General features: G+C 42.2%; 1 protein-coding gene and 1 long non-coding RNA gene across 2 annotated transcripts in view; one reads left to right on the forward strand and one right to left on the reverse strand.

Moving 5' to 3' along the window:
* The first annotated feature begins 1,114 nt into the window (after window positions 1–1,114).
* Window positions 1,115–7,740, forward strand: gtf3c4 (general transcription factor IIIC, polypeptide 4). The gene is made up of 5 exons (XM_054757100.1): window positions 1,115–1,445; window positions 1,740–3,467; window positions 5,217–5,347; window positions 5,563–5,651; window positions 6,741–7,740. Exons 1-5 carry the CDS (start codon window positions 1,191–1,193, stop codon window positions 6,803–6,805), a joined length of 2,268 nt encoding a protein of 755 aa, XP_054613075.1. The 5' UTR covers window positions 1,115–1,190; the 3' UTR covers window positions 6,806–7,740.
* Window positions 7,601–20,328, reverse strand: part of LOC129169997 (uncharacterized) — a 56,114-nt gene continuing 43,386 nt past the window's right edge. Inside the window, exon 3 of the long non-coding RNA XR_008566515.1 lies at window positions 7,601–7,816. This is a non-coding gene — a long non-coding RNA (uncharacterized LOC129169997). The remainder of the gene's footprint in view (window positions 7,817–20,328) is intronic.

Consider the following 20,328-nt stretch of genomic DNA (forward strand, 5'->3'; position numbering starts at 1 on the left):
CAGTGGAATGCATGTATGGATGGTGTTGATATCTGCATCCACCTCTGATTGTAGAAAATTGGTTCTACAATCACACAACCTGGCTCTCCTCTGTCCTGGACTGGCCTGTCATTTCACCTGGGTATCATTTGGAGCCCCATGAGGATCACATTGCTCATTTGTGCTTCTCATCCATCTCATAAATTGTATTTTTCATATGCTCAATGACTTTTTCTTTTTTACTTTGCTTCTTTCTCTTCCTCAAGAGTGGCACACAAGGCAGTCATCCAGTGGTACCTTGATATCATCCTCTAGTACCTTGATATCATTATGTAGTACTCCGTTTTCCTCCATTGGGTTTTTAACCTCAAGAGCAGCCAGAAAGGCAGCATTATCATCTTATAGTGCTTATAGTGATATCATCCCGTAGTGCCTTGGTATCATTGCCCAGTGCTCTATTTTCCTCCTTGAGGTTTATCATGGATCTCTGAGAAGCTCTTCTTGAGTTTGTTATTCTGTGATTGCACATTTCCAGGCAGTGTTTGCAGGTCTCTTAGATCTCGCCTTATTTGTGCTTCAGTTTACTGCCGTTGCTCTTTCATCTCCTTCAAGGTGCAATATAACATCCAAATTTCCTTTGACTCTATATCGAATTGTGGACCAGGATTTACATTCTTCAAGGCGCCATATAATATCAAAACCTCCTCATTCAATGCCAGCTCCAGTATGGTTCTTAATGCCAACAAATGCTATTTTCAGTGTTCAAGGTAGTTTAAATAGTTTTTTAAACTTGTATCTTTTAAGTAAGCTTAATTTTATATATATATATATATATATATATATATATATATTGCAGTTAATTTTATTGTGCATTCATACATTTTATTTTCTGGGGATGGAAATGGCACAGATTAGGTAGAATGGCCCATATGTTTTCTGCTTTGCAGGTTTAAGTGAAAAAATAAAAGGCCAAATGTATACATAATACAAATAAAAACAGATGTATACTACAAAAGTTCAATATTAGATAAAACACTTTCGTCAAAGCGCGGCTGACACGATATACATTTTCAGAGCGTATCAAAGAAAGGAGGATATTTCCGCTTCGAACACGTGATCATCAACGTCACTTCCACCAAACAACAAACATGGCGGCGCTCGAGTCGTGAAATGTGGAGGTTGCTGTTGAAACCAGAAGTGAAGCCGTTAAAATGGAATTAGAATCTGGCGATGATGTCGCCGTAGGTACGGACGACTTGCCTGTGAAACGGGATCCGGTCGTCTCGCTCTTGTCCCCGGTGATAGGGACACAACCGCTTGTTTGGTCGCAGGACCACCGGCTCGCAGTCTGTACGTCCACCTCCTTGGCAATGATGGAACTAGTGTGTGACGTCCAAAGCAGCAAACAAGAGCTGATACTGCACAGGTCGTCCATTCCCGTGCCCAGTGATAGTCACGAATTACAGGTAATTATGCTCAAACTCTGACCACTTTCAGTCCGCGGGAACGAGGGTTGATATTGTGTAACCCCTTAGGCTAAAACGCCTGAAAAAGTCATAGTAAGTGTTTTTAGGGCTCGTTTGAAAACTACTGACTCTGATTGACAGGAGTTTGAATGCGAAAATATTCGATGAATAAATAAGGAATCTTATTTGTTGTCACAATTGGGTCTGGAAGCTAATAGCCGCGTCTGCAATATGGTGAAGCAATTGTAGCTTGAATTTCCTTATTATATATATTTTTTCTTGTTAAATTTGCAGGTGGGACCAGCACAAGAGCAGGCTAAAGCAATCGAGCGCATTTCCTCACACCCGGACCCCACTTTAAGGCAGGCTTTTCTGCTGGACAGAGTGATAGATCCCTTGGGACTAGCATCCAAAGGAGTTAAAAATGCTAGTTGGTCTCCATTCGGTTGTGATTCTAGTGGACGCTGTTTGCTCGCGTGCCTAACTCTCGACAATAGACTAACCATCCATCATAGCCACAAGCGTCTCACGTGGAACTTGCTAGTGGATCTCACCAAGAAATATGGTGACATGCTGCAGGAGCGAGGCTACGCCAAAAAAGACGACAAGCCACCTCAGAAAAACCTCCGGGATTTTGAGGAGCTGCAGCGACGTTTCCAGATGCAGACTCCCTTGAGGATGAAGTGGTCGAGCATTTACACTGTGAAACAGGTGCAGGCCGACAACATGTGCGTTGACGTGGAGATGGTCCTCCTTGCCGTCTTGATGGAAAACGGCGACCTTGTTTTGTGGAAGTTTGTTTTGCCATTTGAGAACGGAGCAGATGTTGTCTTTTATGATGTCATCGAGTCCGAGGTGAGCAGGCCCAGTGATTTGGCATGGTGGGAGTATGAAAACGCGGGTAGACGCATGAGCGGATTGATCGTCGGCAGCGAGCTGGGCACCCTTCAAATCATGCCAGTCAGCATGGTGGGGGTCAAGGGCTACTTCACGCTGCGCCACCCTGTCATCCTCTGGAAGGAATGTGACCAGATTGCTGTTGAAAACATTATGTGTGTGTCACTGGTCCACCCGATTCAGAAGGTGAGCTGCAGCCTCATTGTGGCATCTCGCGGATGCTACATCTACTGGTGTTTGCTCATGATTTCCCCAACTGGACTGAACGTGTACAACTCACACGTGGTGGGCCTCCACTCACTTCCAGTTGTCTCGCTTGCAGTCACCAAGCGTGGGGTTGTGTACACATGCTCCATGGATGGGTGGATAAAAAAGCTGACACCAAAATTCACAGAAAAAACTTTGATTTTTAATCAAGAGAACATGCTGGGCCCGGAATTTTTAGCCGAGAGGCGGCTGCATGCGATTGCGCTGAGCTGCAACGGAGCATATATTGCGCTGGCCAGCACACAAGGTCTGGTCGACATGTTTCACCCAATTCACCGGACTTACCAAGTGCACTTTATTGCCTTGAAATCTCCAGAAACTGCAGCAGGACTTCTCCTAAAATCCTGCATGCAGAACCTGTACAAGCAAGCCGACCTATTGGATCTTGTAAGGTGGAACATCTTAAAAAACAAAAGCATTCCAGAGGCGTTGCAGCAAGAGCTAGATCAGAAGATCCAGGAAGTGGACTCTGCCTACTTGTGGCGCTTTAAGCTGTTTTTGTTTCGGATACTGTACCAGTCACTTCAGACACCACCGACAGATCACTACTGGAAACCTTCTCACGAGGCCAGCAAGACGCTCCTCAAAGAGGAAGAGGATGGAGAAGAGGCGGAAGATTTGGAAAAAGAGTACAGTGAGGCTGGTGCCTTTAATGGGATGAAGCAGGAAACTCCAGAAGAGAAGATGGAGCAGGTGAAGGCGTGTATCAATTCAGTGGAGGCCCACCTGGTTCGAGAGAACATGAAGAAGGTGCTCGGTGTGGTGTACCTCAACACGCGGATCACAGAGAACACATGCATTCCCACTCTGGGCATGGCTGAGCATCTCTCAAAAGATACCAGTGACAAGGACGCCAAGGTAACACCCTCATCTTTTATAATCATACACCTCATCTTATTAAGAAGCGCTGCGTATTAAGAAGCCACCCCTTGGGGATCGAACTTTTTCATGACTGCAAATGACATTTGTGGCGCCCCCTATGGGTTGTGGTCAAAATGCATTTTGTTTTTCAACCAGTCTGTGTGGTGATTCTTGACATTTCAAGTCAACGAGACTTTTGGGGTCAAACTTTTTGGTTTAATAACAGCGCCACCACATGATGTATTTGTTAAAGTGCTGGCACAGGCAACACAGCAGGGGTGCATGTTTTGTCAAAGTTTCACCCTTTGTGTGCGGGTTGGAAGTAAGCCAGATGACCGTGTGATTAGTCATACATGCACACATGCACGTGCGCAAGTTCTAAAAGATCACATCCACATTTAATAATAGAATTAAATAGTAATACTCATAACCCAGGCCACGCTCGCTCAGTAAAGACGTGCCATTTCATTAATGTGATCACTCCTCGTGCAAGTAAATAATGACCGCCACCTTGAAATAAAGTTAGTAGCGTTGTGAACGATAAACCGATGCTACCGGATGTCCGGTTTGACAAGCAAGAGATGCGGCTGCACCGGTAGCAGCCTTCTGGATCGATAATAATCAGCCATAAATGTCTCAATCGATTGATTGAGACATGGACCGGGTATTGCAAGACTAGAAACCAGTTTTCACTTTCGGTGCACTAGCAAATAGTAGCAGCAACTACATTATAGCAATCTAATTTATCTTATTTATTATGTATGTAGTAAAACTACAATAGGAACAACATCAAATTAAAAGCACTAAATGAATACAGAGCCACCATCCAACAGTATGAGCCTGGAGTTTGTTTTTCAGAGAGAAGATTATACGTCGCTGTTTGATGTGTGCTAGCATGAATTAACTTGCAACGAACAAATATGTACATTAGCACTCAATAACATCATCAAATCTTACCTTTATGCATTTCCACATGGTATCAGCGTTTGGGACCAAATATGAGATAAAAAAAAAACGGGGAAAATACAGTTCGGTAGTGCATCTGCAGTGTGGGAGAAAGTTAAATGGTGCGTTCAAGGACTGTCGAACAAAGTGGGACAGGTCGCCATCCCAAACTGTGGGATTTCTAACTTTATATTACTTTTTAAATAAAATAATGGCCCATACTTCCTAAAAAATATCCACTTACATAAAATTCCATGTAGTTATTTAAAACTTTGTTGTGTTTTTTTTTTTTTTTTTAAATCATTGCACCTGAAAGTTTCTTGGTGGTTGGGGACCCCTGGCTTACAGCATGCTCAGGAATATGATGTGTTCTTTTCCACATTTGAAAATACTGTAAGAATGCCACTTTTCTAGAATTGGCTTTTTTATTTTATAATGTAAGGATAAACATCTATACATAGAATCATATCGAATTAAATCGTAACGACTCGTATCTGTTTTTAAAATATATCCTTTTTGAATCACATCGTAACCCGTGTATCTAATTGTCTATTACAAAGAGATCCCTAATAGTCACTAAGTTGGCAACACTGATTGCTGCTGCTCTGTGGTCTTATTCTCTGGAAGACAGGGTGCATTATGTGTTTATAAACGAGGGAAAAACGGTCGCGCCTAATCTATTTAGGGCGGTCCAAATGTATTTGTGGCGGGCCACGTCTGGCTCTTACATTCACGTTTGCTCCAACTTGGATAAAACGTACTCACATAAACGTGTGTTCATTGTTGTCTCTGGCCTCTTAGGTCCTGATTGGTCACATAAAGAAGAAGATGCACAAGCAGACGTTCAGCGAACACTGCAGCTTATGTCAGGATGTGCTGCCCTTCACTGATCACAAACAAGCTGTGTGTGAAAATGGTCACATGTGGTTCAGGTACACAGAGTGAATGACTATTTATTTACCTTCACAGAGCTGCTATCATGCCATTTCCTTTTTTGACATTTACACACGCATCATGCTTGTTGTCTCGCAAATCAGCACCTCAGTGTTAGCTGCTGGATTGTGTATGTATGTGTGTGTGTGTGTGTGTGTGTGTGTGTGTGTGCGCGTGTCAGCCAGCTTTAAGACCTTTCTCTTGGCCTGTCCAGGTGTGTGCTGTCTTACCAGGCGTGCCAGGCGCTGACATTCAGACGCTGCCTGTTGCAGGACAGCATCTCTGGACTCCCAGCACCTGACGGTATGCACAGTTTTCATCCACTTTCTGTTTCTCAGTCACTTCCGCAGCCGTCAAAGGAAACCTTTGTGCTTCACTGGTGCTCGAGTAATAACTTGCTTTACGACCTGTCACAATTAGAGGGGAAATTTGAGGTCTCAAAATTATATTTTATTTACTGTCTTATTATCCAACACATTTAATAGTTTTTGGTCCATATTTACATGATAGCGTCGCACAGTTACTGCAAATTGTTAGCTGCACATCCATGATGGAAATATGTCAGCCCACCGCATACAGTAGGTATTCTGTGGTGACCTTTAGGGGCCAATTGAGTACATTGACATGTTATTAAAAACAGCTTAAGATGACGTGAGCTTCCTCTCAGCACATTATATGGTGCATTATCCTGCTGGAAGTAGCTATGAGAAGATGTTACACTGTAGTCACCAGGGTATATTTGCTACATATTGTTGGCATTCTTAGGAGGCCCTTTTTCCCCTGCTGTGCTATTTCCACAGAGCAAGTCTTGTCCCAGATGTCTCAGGGTTTGAAGTTAATATCATCAAGAATTCTTATTTTACAACACTCAAAAGAAAATATGCACATGGACCTGATGGGAGTTCTGTATAGACATCCTGGTTTAAAATCTGTCTGGGGTCGGAAGAAATTAGCTCTGCTTCATGGATCTTCAGACTAGGGATGTCTATATTGGCAAGAAAATGAGATATCGGATCATATCGGTACCGTTGTTTCTACCAATAATGATATTGGCTCATAAATTATGACGTGCTCCACAGAACAAGCTCAGTATGGAATTAACTCCCAAGTTTTGCCTTTGGATTGTAAATATGTCATTTGTAATGAGTGTAAGTGTTATGTTCTGCTCTTTGCGTGTAATGCGGTTCCACCTTAACAGTAGCATTGTTCGTCAGTGTTACTGTTAGCAGTTCACATAAAGCACTGGAGAAACTGGGCCTATTTGGATTGTTCCTCCTGACGCTTGTGGATAGGTTACATTCACTTATCGAACTTTCATCGTATTCATGTGAGGAACTAATGTATTGTTGGTCTTCATAGTTTCTATCATAACCTTGAGTTCTTCTCCCTTAGATCCACAGTGGATAAAGAAGATACTCCAGGCTCCATGCTTGCTCTGCGACTCGCCAATGATCTAGAGCGAAACCAGCGCGGGCACACAGGAAATCCCTGCAACGTCCACCGTTTCCTTCTGAATTCAAGGGTCCAATTGCTGCTATTATGTTCATTTTTATGTCTGCAAATAAAATGATGCTTGTATTTCCTCACTGGTGCAAACGCCTGCTGAGGTTTTGATTCCATATTTTAATGAGGTGAAACATTCTGCGCTCAAACTTGACAGATTTCTTATGTTTATTTTCAAACCTTCCAAAAGAATGAAGTTGAAAATGTGGTTATATATGGAAGCTTTTGAGGGCACCATAAATAAGCTGCCTCATTTTTTGAAATAATTTGCCTGAATTTCCAAACGTTTGGTGTAGTTTTTATTGCAAGTAAGTGGAACTTACTTACTGCTAGACCTATTTTAGTCATTTTATACTTTCTTCCTTTTTTGAGCGAAACAAATAATACATTCTGAATAAAACATACTCTCAGGAAGAAAAAAAAAACTCGGCGTACCTACTTTAATTGGCAGCGTAAAACAATTTCCAAGCTCTGGGAGGAGGAGGAGGGCGGTGGTGCTCAGTCATTCTCTCAGATGAGGACTTCCGTTAATGTAAACGCAGAATAGAAGAAACGGCACATGAGATGAGCAAGAGGCAGGAAGAAAGTGAAAAGTGTGCTTAAAAACCTGCCGTGCTCCCTCCCACGGGAGCAGGCTGTAATGAGATTCAGCAGTAATGAGGGACAGAACATGGTGCCAGATGTGATTCTAATTCTAATCAAGGAGGGGAGGGGGAGCATATTGTTAAATACAACTTACTGCTTTTTTCCTATTTAGAAGGAACAAGGGCTGTGGGGAGCCGATATAGGCTCTGTGGCATGTTCTCCCTCCCTCCGCCTTGTTTCCTTATGAAGCTGAAGAGGTCGGTGTCCTGTCATCAAAGACGAAGGTGGGTCGCCAGCACCGCCTCTCTTAGTCGCCTATCCCACCAGTGATGGGGTAGGGTCCACCCCCGCGCTGGTGTCACTGCACATAATAACCTGCCCTGCAGGAGACAAAAGGCAACTCAGTGCAGCATTTTTCAGTTTAATCACTACATATGAAAAGGACAAGGGGACCCTCATTTTACACAAAAATGTATCTTTAGACCTCAACTGGTGTTGATAGTTGGACAAAGTATGAACAATTTCTAGCTCTGTGTTGTGCAGACCTCTGACATCTGTTTTTGAATGAGCACAAAATGGCACACACACCCACTTATTTTTGTCCTTTATAGTTTATTTTCTATTTTTTAATGATACAATTTATATTTATTATAAATTTAAATATCTCTGTGTGGAGTTAGCAAGTTCTCCCTGTGTTTGTGTGGGTTTTCGCCGGGTACTCCGGTTTCCTCCCACATTCCAAAAACATGCATGTTAGGTTAATTGGCGATACATTCTGAAGTGTCCATAGGTTTGAATGTGAGTGAATGGTTGTTTGTCTATATGTGCCCTGCGATTGGCTGGCGACCAGGCCAGGGTGCACCCCGCCTCTCGCCCTAAATCAGCTGGGTTAGGCTCCAGCATACTCACGACCCTAGTGAGGATAAGCAGCATAGAAGATAGATTCAATTCGATGATTACATTTTTTTCTTCATATATTTTTATTACATATTTTTTTCAGCATTCAGCACTTCCGAGTCCATGGTTCTAGCTCGGAAAGGGTGGCGTGCCATCTCCGGGTTGTGGATGAGAGCCTGCCCCAACGGGAGGAGTTTAAGTACCTCGGGGTCACAAGTGAGGGAAGGATGGAGCGCGAGATAGACAGGCAGATTGGTGCGGCGTCTGCATTGATGCAGACTGTGCTTTGGTCCGTTGTGGTTAAGAGGGAGCCGAGCTGAAAGGCAAAGCTCTGAATTTACCAGCCGATCTACATTCCTACCCTCACCTATGGTCATGCTTTGAGTATTGAGCGAAAGGACAAGATCGCAGGTACGAGCAGCTGAAATGACTTTCCTCTGTAGGGTGTCTGGGCACTCCCATAGAAATCCGTGTGAAACTCGAAGTAGAACCACTGCTCCTCCGCAATGAAGCCAGATAAGTGGCTCGGGCATCTGTCCGGATTCCCCCCAGACGCCTCCCTGGGTAGGTGTTCAGGGCACATTCGACCGGTAGTCGCCTTGGGGAAGACCCAGGACACGTTGGAGAGACTATGTCTCTCAAATGGCCTGGGAACACCTCGGGAGACGCATGGAGGAAGTCAGGACTTTCCTGCTTCAGGTGCTGCCCCTGCGAGCCCCCCTCGGCTAGGCAGAAAACAATGGATGGATGGAACCGAAAACTTGCTTTCACTCCTCAGAGATAATGATTACAACTATTCTAACGCTAATATTAGTATAAATAGTGTAATTCATTCATTTTCTATACTGCATTAGGTTCACAGGGAGCTGGAGCCTATCCCAGTTGACTTTGGGTGAGAGGAGGGGTACACTCTGGACTGGTTGCCAGTCAATCACAGGACACATAGACAAACCTAACCACTATCGTTGTAATTCACTTGTTTATATCCTGATAACACAAACAGAAAAAAATCTTTGAAGTGAGCCAAAAAAAAAATACGCTAGTCTTCTTGCAGACTGCTGTTGAGCAAGACAGAGAAGATGCAGCACATTATTATGTTTTTTTAAATCTGTACAAACAGTAAAATGTGGCATCGTCACATTGGGTCAAAGTTTTTATGGTGGATATTAACTTCACATCACTGATCTGTAGAGACAGACAGAGCGGCTGTTCTTGGTTGATCCTCCTACTTCCATTCAATAAACTGCCAAAGAGCATCTCCACCAGTAATTACCTGTTTCTCTTCCCCCACTGTCTCCCCTCTCAAGGCTTCAAACAGGGTTTTTGTTCTCTTTGCATACAATATTTATATCCTTTATGTCAGTGTCAGGATGGCGAAGATCACTGACAACACCTTTTCACACCTTAATTCCATGTGATATTCCTTTTGTTTAGACTTGATTTGGAACATGATCTGCCACGCGATGCTGTCTCAAGAGTATCAATTCATTCCCCCGCATTCACTTTACGCTGTAAAAACAGGGCCGCTGCTCTGCATGCATCAACCGATGCGATAATGATGCTTTCAGTGCTGCATTCTGTTCACTGGGATCTGCTTAGGAAACAGTTTGAAGCAGTCTGTATTTATTTGTCAATTATTGAGGTTAGTATGGGCTTGAAAGGGTAGTTTTGACAACATGTACTAAACCGATTCATTCCACAGTATGTTTATTATTGAGATTCTAGATTGCAGTCTATTTCTATGCCGTTACAGGTCAGCTGGAGCCCATGCCAGCTAACTTTGTACACCCTGGACTGGTCACCAGTCAATTCACACCTATGGGGCAATTTGGATCAGTGATTCTCAACTGGTTGGTCGTGACCCGAAAGTGGGTTGCAGAACCATTTTTCAGTGGGTCGCTGGTCATGGCCTAGGCCAAAAAATAATGATGACCCGGTGTCTGTGAACGCACCTCGCGTTCTTGTCTGTGCTATTCGCTTGCTATGTTGCCGAGACAGCTGCGTAATTGTTGCAAACAGTCTCTTTGAATTAATAATATTTTAGTTGAAAAATGTTCACAATTTGGGTGGCTGCTTGTCATCGAGGGATGATGGTGGGTCCCGCAGCCAAAACAGTTGAGAACCGCTCATTTCGAGTCTCCCGTGAGCCTAACGTGATTGTTTTTGGGATGAAAGCCAAGAAGAAAACGGCACGGTGGTCGTCTCCCAACCTGAAGGTTGCGGGTTCGATTCTCCGTCCTCCCGTGATCACTGGGCGAGATACTGAACCCCCAGTTGCTCCTGATGCTGCGTCATCAGTAGGTAAATGTGCTAACAGTGTCAAAGTGCTCTGAGTGCCTTGGAGGTGGAAAAGTGCTATACAAGTGAAAGACCGTTTACCATTTACCAAGAAAACCCACGCACATGCAGGGAAATCATGCAAACGCCACACAGACATTTTCCAACGGAGATTTAAACCTGGATCTCCAGACTATGACACTGACGGGCTAACCACTAGGTCACCATGCGGTGTGAATGGATGTTATTTCCAACTACAGTGCGTTGTATTTACAACTTTTTGCTCTCCAAGATAAGAGTGATATCACAATAAAGCTACTCTGTGATGAGTTAAATATTGTATGATGAAATGCTGCTACTGTGGAACCTTAAGTCGATCAACTCATCAAGTATGGGTAGTAATGTTGACTACATCCATTTTTAATAAGCAGCGTGGAAGTACAACAGCAACATAACTACAGTAAACCCTCGCTTCGAATTTCACGGCTTCACTCTATCACGGCTTTTCAAAAATATATTAATTAACAATCATACTGTTTAGTGGTTAAATACATTTGTCCAAAAAATATGTAATATTTAAGCAAATATTTTTTTGCCCAAACTAAGCATTTTCAAGCATAAAAATGGATAAATGAACTAAAATCCAAATATAAAGCATTCAGAAGACGCATTCAAATGTTGTGATGATATGTAGTACTCCACACTGATCACTAGGTGTCATCATGTCACTGTAATGTTTGGTGAGACACACAAGCACCAGGCTTGATTGCCACAACAAAAGGTTTGTATTGCAGGTTTAATTAATTATCTCACAACAGGCACAATATTCCCTAACACGGGCTACTGTCGCGGCTGTAACCCACGCCAAGCTAAAACTCAAATTTACACCCTCGATGTCACTTCCTGTTTGCGCCCCACTCGGCTCCCCTCGCACCAAAACACATCTACAGCTAATTTTCTGTTATTATGTCTACTATATTGGGTAATACGAGTGCATAGATGACTATAGGGGTGTTACTTCATGTCTAAGGGGCTCTAATAAAGTTTTAAAAAGTATTTAGAAGGTAGTAAACGGGTTTTTAATGTTCTAACTACAAACATATTCCATTTATAAGTAAGGAATCCTACGAAATTTGACTTATCACGGTCGGGTCTGGTACCAATTAACTATGATAAACAAGGCATTAGTGTACTGTCTACTTACAAAGGATTCAAATGTGCACACAGTGACTTCCTAGTCAGTTCAAAGTAAACTTTAGACTGAAGCATGGCAGTATTAACCTGGATTCTACCACAGCAACTAACAAAACGCACCCATTTAATTTTATTTTTAGATTGTTAGCCACTGGAAGAAAGATTTGCCCCTTGCAGTCAAGACATATCACATGAAAACAGAGGGATCTAAATAAAGATATGCCCAAACCATGTCAACAAACTGCCATAGCCTTAAAAATCCTTTATTATCAGCCACTCTCTTTACGTCTCAGACCAAAGTTCATGTGCAAGCAATGGCTTTTGATTATGTCAACATAAGTGGGTTCCACTGCATAAATCATCTTATTGATGACGTCTATTTTCAATTTAAAATCTTGTTTTGAAAATGTGTTTTTTGAAGAACGTTATGAAAATGTCACCTTGTCTTGTCAAAAAAGGACGTCTTTAATTGTGTTTAGCTGTTAGTTTGATCCCAACAATACACAGTGTGTCTCCAAGGCGGGTGCAGATGTTCGCCATAGTAATCAATTGAGAGATGGTCTTGCTTTGCATGACATTAGTCATTCAGTCACACACACAAACACACACACACATAAACTTGTCAGTGTTAATGAAGTCAATATGCAAGGTTGTCTTCTGCACTGTGGTGCTGATGGGGTGAACATGGTTGTCTAACTGGTTGACTCCCCGCCCCTCACATCCCGGGGGAGAGGGAGGGAGGGAGGGCGGTCAGTGACCCGAGACAGGCTGAGGGGGCGCTTGTCTGTCCTATCATTAGAGTCCCGATTTGTCCGTGGCTTGGAGAGCACTGAAGTGGAACTAATACTGAACAGCAGAACGGACAAGCAGAGGGAGGGCCACTTTTTACTGCTACATTAATTAAGCTCAGTCACAACATGCTCCCTGTCTCCTCTTGTTCTGCTGTAATTAAGTGGAGGGTACGGCTGGTTTAACCTCTGTGACGTCTGGAACAGCTCCTTGCTCAAGGAGGTAATGCATTGACTGGAATAGCATGTGGAGACTTTGTCGTTAACTGTTTGTTTCATTGTTTCATTACTGAGTGTTTAAAAAGTGCAAGATAACATCACCATTTGGCGTTACTGTAAAATCACACCGCTACCTCAAAATACTTCACAGTTAAAAATAAATGAATGAATTACTCTGGTGTCTTGTGTCCTCGATGCAAGGGGTCGGCACCCCGCGGCTCTTCAGCCTCATTGTTGCAACTCCCACGCCAAGCTCGATGATTTTTTTTTTTTTTTTTTTTTTAAACACCAAAGTGGAGGAAATGTGCATTTTCAAAGAGTGTGAAATATGCACTGCAAGTCCGTGAATGCATCTGCACTGCGTTCTGACTGCTGATTGGATAAGCAAGGGAAGGGGCGGAGGGGGGGCCAGTGTGTTCAGTTAGACACAAAAAAGATATCTTGAGAGTTTGTTACCCCCACGGGAAAGCTATGAATACGTCCCTAAGAAAACAAATATCGGAAGAAAATAGAGAGTTTAATTCTGAAAGGACGTATTCCTTTGCCTTCACAGCCAATGATGATGGCTTACCCACCCGTGTGCTTCATATGTGGTGAGGAATTAGCAAACAACAGAAAATGTAACGTAGAAAGACATTTTCAAAACAAGCACTCAGCTTTTTCTGAAAAGTACCCAACTGCAGATGGGCGGAAGAGAGCCATTTCGAAACCACTACGGAAGGTTGAGTTGAGCAGACATACTTTCAAGAAGTGGATGAAGGCTCCAGCGTGATCGCAAGGACGGGGAAACCGTTCGCAGATGGAGAATACGTGAAAGAATCGTTCAGAAAAATATCACAGCATCTAGTCTCCAAATAAAAAAATTAAAAAATTATTCCGAAAATGAAAGAAACGATCCTCCTTGCGAAGACGGTCAAGGACAGGACCAATAGAATGGCAACAAACATCACCAATTGATGACATTAATTCAGCGCTGGAATATGGAATTGCCTGTGATAAGTACCCCTCCTGTCACCCGAAGGCAGCTGGGATAGGCTCCAGCATGGCCCCGCGACCCTAAAGAGGAGAAGCGGTATAGAAAATGGATGGATGGAAGTCAAGTGATGTAAACAATATTGAGAAGACAACACTGATATAAAGATATGTGAACTATAATGGGCTTTTTTTTTGTTGTTAAAGTTGACTACGTCTTGTTTTAATTTCACACAAATATGGGAACGGGCCGCACGTTGGCCTTGTGGTTAGCATGTTGGCTACACAGTCAGGAAATCTCCCTGTGCGTGCGTGGGTTGTCTCCAGGTACTCCGGTTTCCTCCCACGTTCCAAAAACATGCATGTTAGGTTAACTGGCGACTCTAAATTGTCCATAGGCGTGAATGTTAGCGTGAATGGTTGTTTGTCTATATGTGCCCTGCGATTGGCTGGCGACCAGTCCAGGGTGTACCCCGCCTCTCGTCCGAAGTCTGCTTGGATAGGCTCCAGCATACCCGCGACCCTAGTGAGGATAAGCGGCATAGAAGATTGATGGATGGATATTTCTATGTGTTCTGTCTTCCAGTGCTTATTGAAAGTCTGTTATCTGTCTGCAGAACTACCTTAAATTCGAACTGCACTGTCTTTTCATTAAATATAACATCATTTGAGAAATTCAAGTTGAAAAATGACCGCAATGTGGATCGTCGCTTGTCATTAAGGGGTGACGGTGCGTTCCGCAGCCAAACCAGTTGGGAACCACTGCTGTAAAGTATACAGACCACTGAAAAGCTGCATGCAATTTTTGGAAGCTGAAATCATGCCAATCTGCCAAAGTAGAATGCAAGAATATAAATATAGTACTAAAATTGGCATAATGGATCCTTTTTAAATGGATGACAGGAATAAATACTTTTGATACTTGGTGGTTTAAGCAGAGATTCTAAATCAAGCTATCGCTGCTGCTTTTTCTGACAATGTTAACTGTCGTTTAGCTATGTTTTGTGTGATGTGCCTTTGAGGCGGATTGATGGACAGTTTTGTCTTCGTTCCGTATGGACTCTAAAAGCTCAATTTTTTTAAATCAATGTTTTTCTACCTTAAGATGAGAGAGATATGGGAACAAAAAGCTCTTTTGCAAGACTACCCGAACGCGCCTGAGCACATCTTAAGCGCAACACACTTCTCTGCTGGGCCGCAAGACATCACATGATGTGAAGTTGGCGGATGATGGATGTCTGTCTCCATCGGCGCTGGCACCGTCAAGTGACAGCTCTCGGTGGCAGTGACAAGTGAGGTTCCAGCCGAGACAGATTGCCTTCAGGTGGCTCACTTTTCAAAATCTCACCGCAAACGTGCTGCACTTAACTTTCCTTTTGAAGGCGGAAGGGCTCTCTGTGTCTTTAAAAAAAAAAATAAAAATCTTATATGCCACATTTCAGCGGGAATAAAAAGTGGATAGCGGGGGTAGGGAAATGGCTCATTTGAGAGTTTGCTTTAATATCGGTCTTTCGGAGATCAGAGTCATATTCTCACAACTCATATTTCAAAACGTCTATCACAAGCCATGTAAAATCCCTTAAAAGTGCATTATGCAATATAACAGCAGGTTTGAGTGACATTTACCTGCCAAGGAGATGGGGGAGGTTGGGGGGGACGGGGGTACAAACTTGGTGTCTTTTGCTAAAAGGATTTCATCATGCGGGAAATCTTGCTTTGCGTTGCCATTGCAGCTGTTGACTGAAATTAGAAATGAATTTGCCTCTCTCGTGGATAAATGCTTTTTAACATGTAAAAGCTGATAAAAAAGCAACTGTATTATTTTGTGGTTTAGTTCTAAGCAGTTGATCTGAATAAATCTCCTGCTTCCCCTCTGTGTGTCTTCTTGGGGAGGAGAAATTATTTCAGAGCCTGGTTATGCAGAATTTCTAATGAGTATTTTTGTTGGAGCGGGGAAAAAAAGAAGAAGGAAATACTGGTAATAACTATGTGCAAAACCATTAGAATGCATATTTATGTTGCTTGTTATGAAATATTCATTAAGTTGGTGTAAAAAAAGAACAGGCAATTGGGGCTGGGGAGGGAAAATGTGTGTTTATTTGTGTGTGTTTGTGTAAAATGAGGGCGGTGGGGCACTCATCACCTATTGCACAGGAGTACTGACTGAATAGCTGACATCTTTCCTTTTCCTCGTTTTGTTTCCTTCCATCTCTTGTTCAGTTTCTCGATCCGTTCCTCTCTTTCCCCGCATTTCATTCTCTCACGTCCCAAATTAAGAAATTAATGAGGGATAGGTTCTTTCCCAACTGCCCCTCCAATGTTTACCACTGATGAAATTATAATGTAGGCCCTGCTGTATTATTTATAAGCCAATTAGGCGAAGTGTTACTTGATTTGATAGGGAGACGACACACAGTGTACATTTAACTAATGGAGACCAAGAGAGTAAAGGGAAGGAGGGGTGGGAGGACAGCTGAGGCGGCCTTTTCCGCACGATGCTCTAGGATTACGTGGCTAATTGCCCTGCTTTATCTGTCTGTCATGGATAGCCATGCATATTTTAGCGTTCCCAAACACTTTGATTGTTTGCACTCGTGTTGGGGCTGTAACAAGTAGAGCAGAGGCCAGAGTGGAGTGTAGTTAAAAACTGGCAGCAGGGGATGCAAGGAGAGAGTGGGGGGTGGTGATGGCGAGGGGGGGGGGGGGCAATAATCAGAAACAGTGACAGGTGGTGGTGGTGAAGTTTTGACAAGGAGCAAAGGTGTGTCCAAGTGGAAAAGTACTGCAGAAAAAAGTACAGCCTTTTCATTCAGAAGCTGCAATTAGATGACAGCAGAAATAATCATTAATTGTGCTTATTTGCATGGTTTATTCGCTTCATATTGGGGTGAATATATGGGAGAGTGTTGTCAGGAAGGGCATCTGACTTCAAAATAAAACCAAGGCTATGTCCATATTTTCAAAAACACACATTTCTCCCACTCTGGTGTAAAAAAAGTGGAAAAAGTGTCCACATAAAAACACATTCACCGGCTGTTACACACATTTTGGCCAATCAGAAGCCTGAAAAGGCTACCAAAACTGACTTGGTCCCCCATTATAACGCCTATGGTCATCAATTTCGTGAGATATTAGACGTACATGTACATTATCTTCAAAATCAGTGCTCTTTTATATACGAGTCCAGGAAACATCATGATAATAAACAACATTAAAATGAGCACAATAACGTCACATTCTGTTGTTAAATAAGGTTTAAAAACATGACATGATGTCACACATTTCTTCTGACACAAGCCAAAAAGTTCTGTTTTACCCGCCCACGCACAAACACTGGAGCCGGAATGGTTGAAAATCTCCACTTTGGCAGGGGTTTTCCAAAAGCTCAGTTTTTAAGGATTAAACTGCGTTTGCGTGTGGACGAGAGGCCAAAACGCATAGAAATGTCGTTTTCGTTTTGACATGGCTTAAGTCAAATCAAACATGCAGTTGACTTTCCGTGGCAACCCCTTACAGCACAAGTGTCAAACTGTTAAATGGTTAAATGTTCACTGAGTTAATGAAATAAGATGAAGCCTCACAAGGTTTAATGAGATCTCATGTGACCTCGTACACGACGGCTGCATTCTATTTGCGTGTCCTTCCTTGGTCCCCATGCAGCTATGTTAATCTGTCATCAGTTACAAACTCGCATGGAAATACTAACAACATGAATGTTTGGTGGTGGTCAGAGAGGCCTTAGCCACAAATTAGCACGAATCAGTGTACCCCAGGGCGGCTGTGCCTACAGATGTAGATTACCGCTGCCAGTGTGTGACTGAGGAGTGAATGAATAATGGCTTCACTTCACTGTGAAGCACTTTGGGTACCTTGAAAAGCGCTACATAAAAGAAAACTGAAAAAAAAAACAACAACGGCAAAAACTGAAAAATTGGCAGTATTTTTTCAAGAATAAAATAAAAATATTTAATATTTAGAAAGCTTGTCATCTAACATGGAAAAAGTCGTAATTTTACAAGAATAACATAAAAAAAATAAAGTCATTTGAGAAGCATACATATTAAATATTAAATACATATTAAATATGAAAGAAGTCATTTTTCTAAATTGTTATATTCTGAGAAAATTATGTTGGGGGAAGTTTTAACATTATGGGAATAAGGTAATAATAAATAATAACGGTAATAAATAATAATAAATAATAAAAGGTAAAGGTAATAAAACAATTACAAGAAATAAGTTGAAATAGTTGGAAAATAAAAAAAAACAGCAGCAGAAATGGAAAAAAAAACAGCTGTAATTTTACAAGCATAAACTCATAATATTATATAATTATGAGGAAAAATAATGTCATTTTAGGAGCATAGAGTTGAAATATTAAAGAAAAAAAGAAGTCGTAATATTGGGAGAAACAAACCCAATGAAATAAAGTTGTACTTTGTACTTTTATGACAATTAGGTTGGGGATAATGTTATGGGAATAAAGTCAAAATATTACGGGAGTCATACTAGTAGGAGAATAAAATCTACTACTATATTTGGAAATATAGTAGTAAAAATATTTTCTTGAAATACAGTATATAGAACTTCTCGGCATGTCTACATGGGTGGCTTTACAAAATATCAGTGGCCCTTGCATCGGTTTCATTTTACAGTATGTGGCCCTTGGTGGAAAAAGTTGGACACCCCTGTACTAGCCCCACCACCATTTGTGGGATTATGCAAAAATTTAATTTATGGGGGGAGGGGAACATGTAAAAATATGGTGCAAATCCAAGAAATCTACTTCTGTTAACACTATGAGAGGACAACAAAAAAATGCTTCATCTTACTGATTAAATTCAGTTGAAGAGGTGGGAATCGATAAAGGCGTACAGTTTGGTGCTGCTTTATATTGAAATTGTTCCAACTGTTGTGCTTTACTGACTGCAATGGTTGTTTAATGAAGTGAATGTTTAGGTTCTGCATTGATTACTTTAGCTTCTTGCAATGGACAGACTCATTCTTTTTTTGTTGTTGCAATTTTATGAATCAAATAATAATAATAATGATGATAGTAGAGGAGGAAGGCTGTAATAAAACATTTATAATGTACGTGCGTGTTTGGGGAAGTAAAGGGTAAAGGGTTCGCCCCCTAAAGGGGTGTGCATATCTTGGAGGAACCAGGAGTGGATCTTGAAGAGCAACTCTGACTGATGAGCTTTTTGAAAGATGATCAGACACTTCTGCTAAGAAGGGGAAACTGGAGCAAAGGCGTCCTTAATTATCTGATGAAGGGAAGCTTATCTGAACGGTTTCTTTTTCTCTCCCCTTTTTATCCTGCTGGATCGTGTGGCAGATCTCTACATAACAAAAGGGTGACCTGGCTGACCCACTTCATCCAAAACTCCATTGTGAGCCACAGATACTGCATTTAAGGCGTGTATGGATTGGGACGAGTCTGCGTGTTTTTCCATTTGTCTCAGCCGAAGTTGACATCATGTGATATGGTAAATGTTCACGCTCCGGCATGTCGCCGCATTTATGAGTCTTCCTCTTTCAATGATTGCGTAATTAGTTCCCAATTAAAAGTATTAGTACGTGGCTTTGTGCGGTGATTTATTTAAAAGCTCATACAAGGAAACACTGGCTCAGTTTCGTCCTTTAGGAAATGGGTAATAAGATCCCGTGCCAGGCCTTCTTTTGCTATCAACACACACATCCCATATTCGTGTGCAGCCTCCATTAGAAGCCCACACATAAGCACAGGAGCTCTGTCGCAGACTACGTCACTATGTTCACTTATTCATCCCCGTTAAAGCCCATGTAAGGGGATAGCTGTTAATTAATATAGCTGTCGGGTAAATGGTTGCTGCCGGACCATTGCCACCATCCATCAGTAACATAATCTCAGGCTTGTTTTCATGCCAGGCCTCGGGCTCAATTAAGATAATGCCATGCAAACGAGGTCTCTCGCCATTAGCCTCATCAAGAGGGGCCGTTAATGGAATAATCGGGCCACTCTGAAGAACAATTACTGTGGCATCTCCTCCCCAACAAAGAGTAATCACTGTGAGCATGACTGAGGAGTCACAGGGTGGGATGGCCGGGCGGTGAGCTAGACCCGCACGATGACCCTGGAGCAGCTTGTGGGGGCTCAGGCAGGCAGCAGCAGCCAAGTCAAGCCGCTGTTCCCTCTCTGGTGGACAGTAATCAACATATGATGCATTATTTGTGACAAATGCATCACTGGTCTCTTTTATAGGTTAGCTAAAATACAATATTAATATATAAATTAATATAAACATCAGTTCTTTTTGGAAATAAACAATATTAGGCAACATTTTTCAGCAACATGAGCATCTTTATGCCAACATAAACTCCTCAATACAACTGCAGAAAAAGCTACTCTTGACAGTTTGGACGCATGGTTTGTTTTTTTTCTTTTCTGTCTTTATTTCCTGTCTGGTGCTCATATTTTGTTATTTGTGTTTCCTGTTTGGCACTGTAATCGGTACCTTTACTTTGGCTGGATAGAGCTGGGAACGTACTTGTGTGTCATTTGT

This window comes from Dunckerocampus dactyliophorus, chromosome 17 (assembly GCF_027744805.1).
Source record: "Dunckerocampus dactyliophorus isolate RoL2022-P2 chromosome 17, RoL_Ddac_1.1, whole genome shotgun sequence".
Classification (NCBI taxonomy): domain Eukaryota; kingdom Metazoa; phylum Chordata; class Actinopteri; order Syngnathiformes; family Syngnathidae; genus Dunckerocampus; species Dunckerocampus dactyliophorus.

What these genes read in the sequence shown, in the direction of transcription:
- gtf3c4 (XM_054757100.1), top strand. Translation starts at nt 1,191, where the DNA reads ATGGAATTAGAATCTGGCGATGATGTCGCCGTAGGTACGGACGACTTG. An exon ending in GTGATAGTCACGAATTACAG is followed by an intron (nt 1,446 to 1,739) that starts GTAATTATGCTC and finishes TTAAATTTGCAG; the next exon opens with GTGGGACCAGCACAAGAGCA. An exon ending in CCAGTGACAAGGACGCCAAG is followed by an intron (nt 3,468 to 5,216) that starts GTAACACCCTCA and finishes CTGGCCTCTTAG; the next exon opens with GTCCTGATTGGTCACATAAA.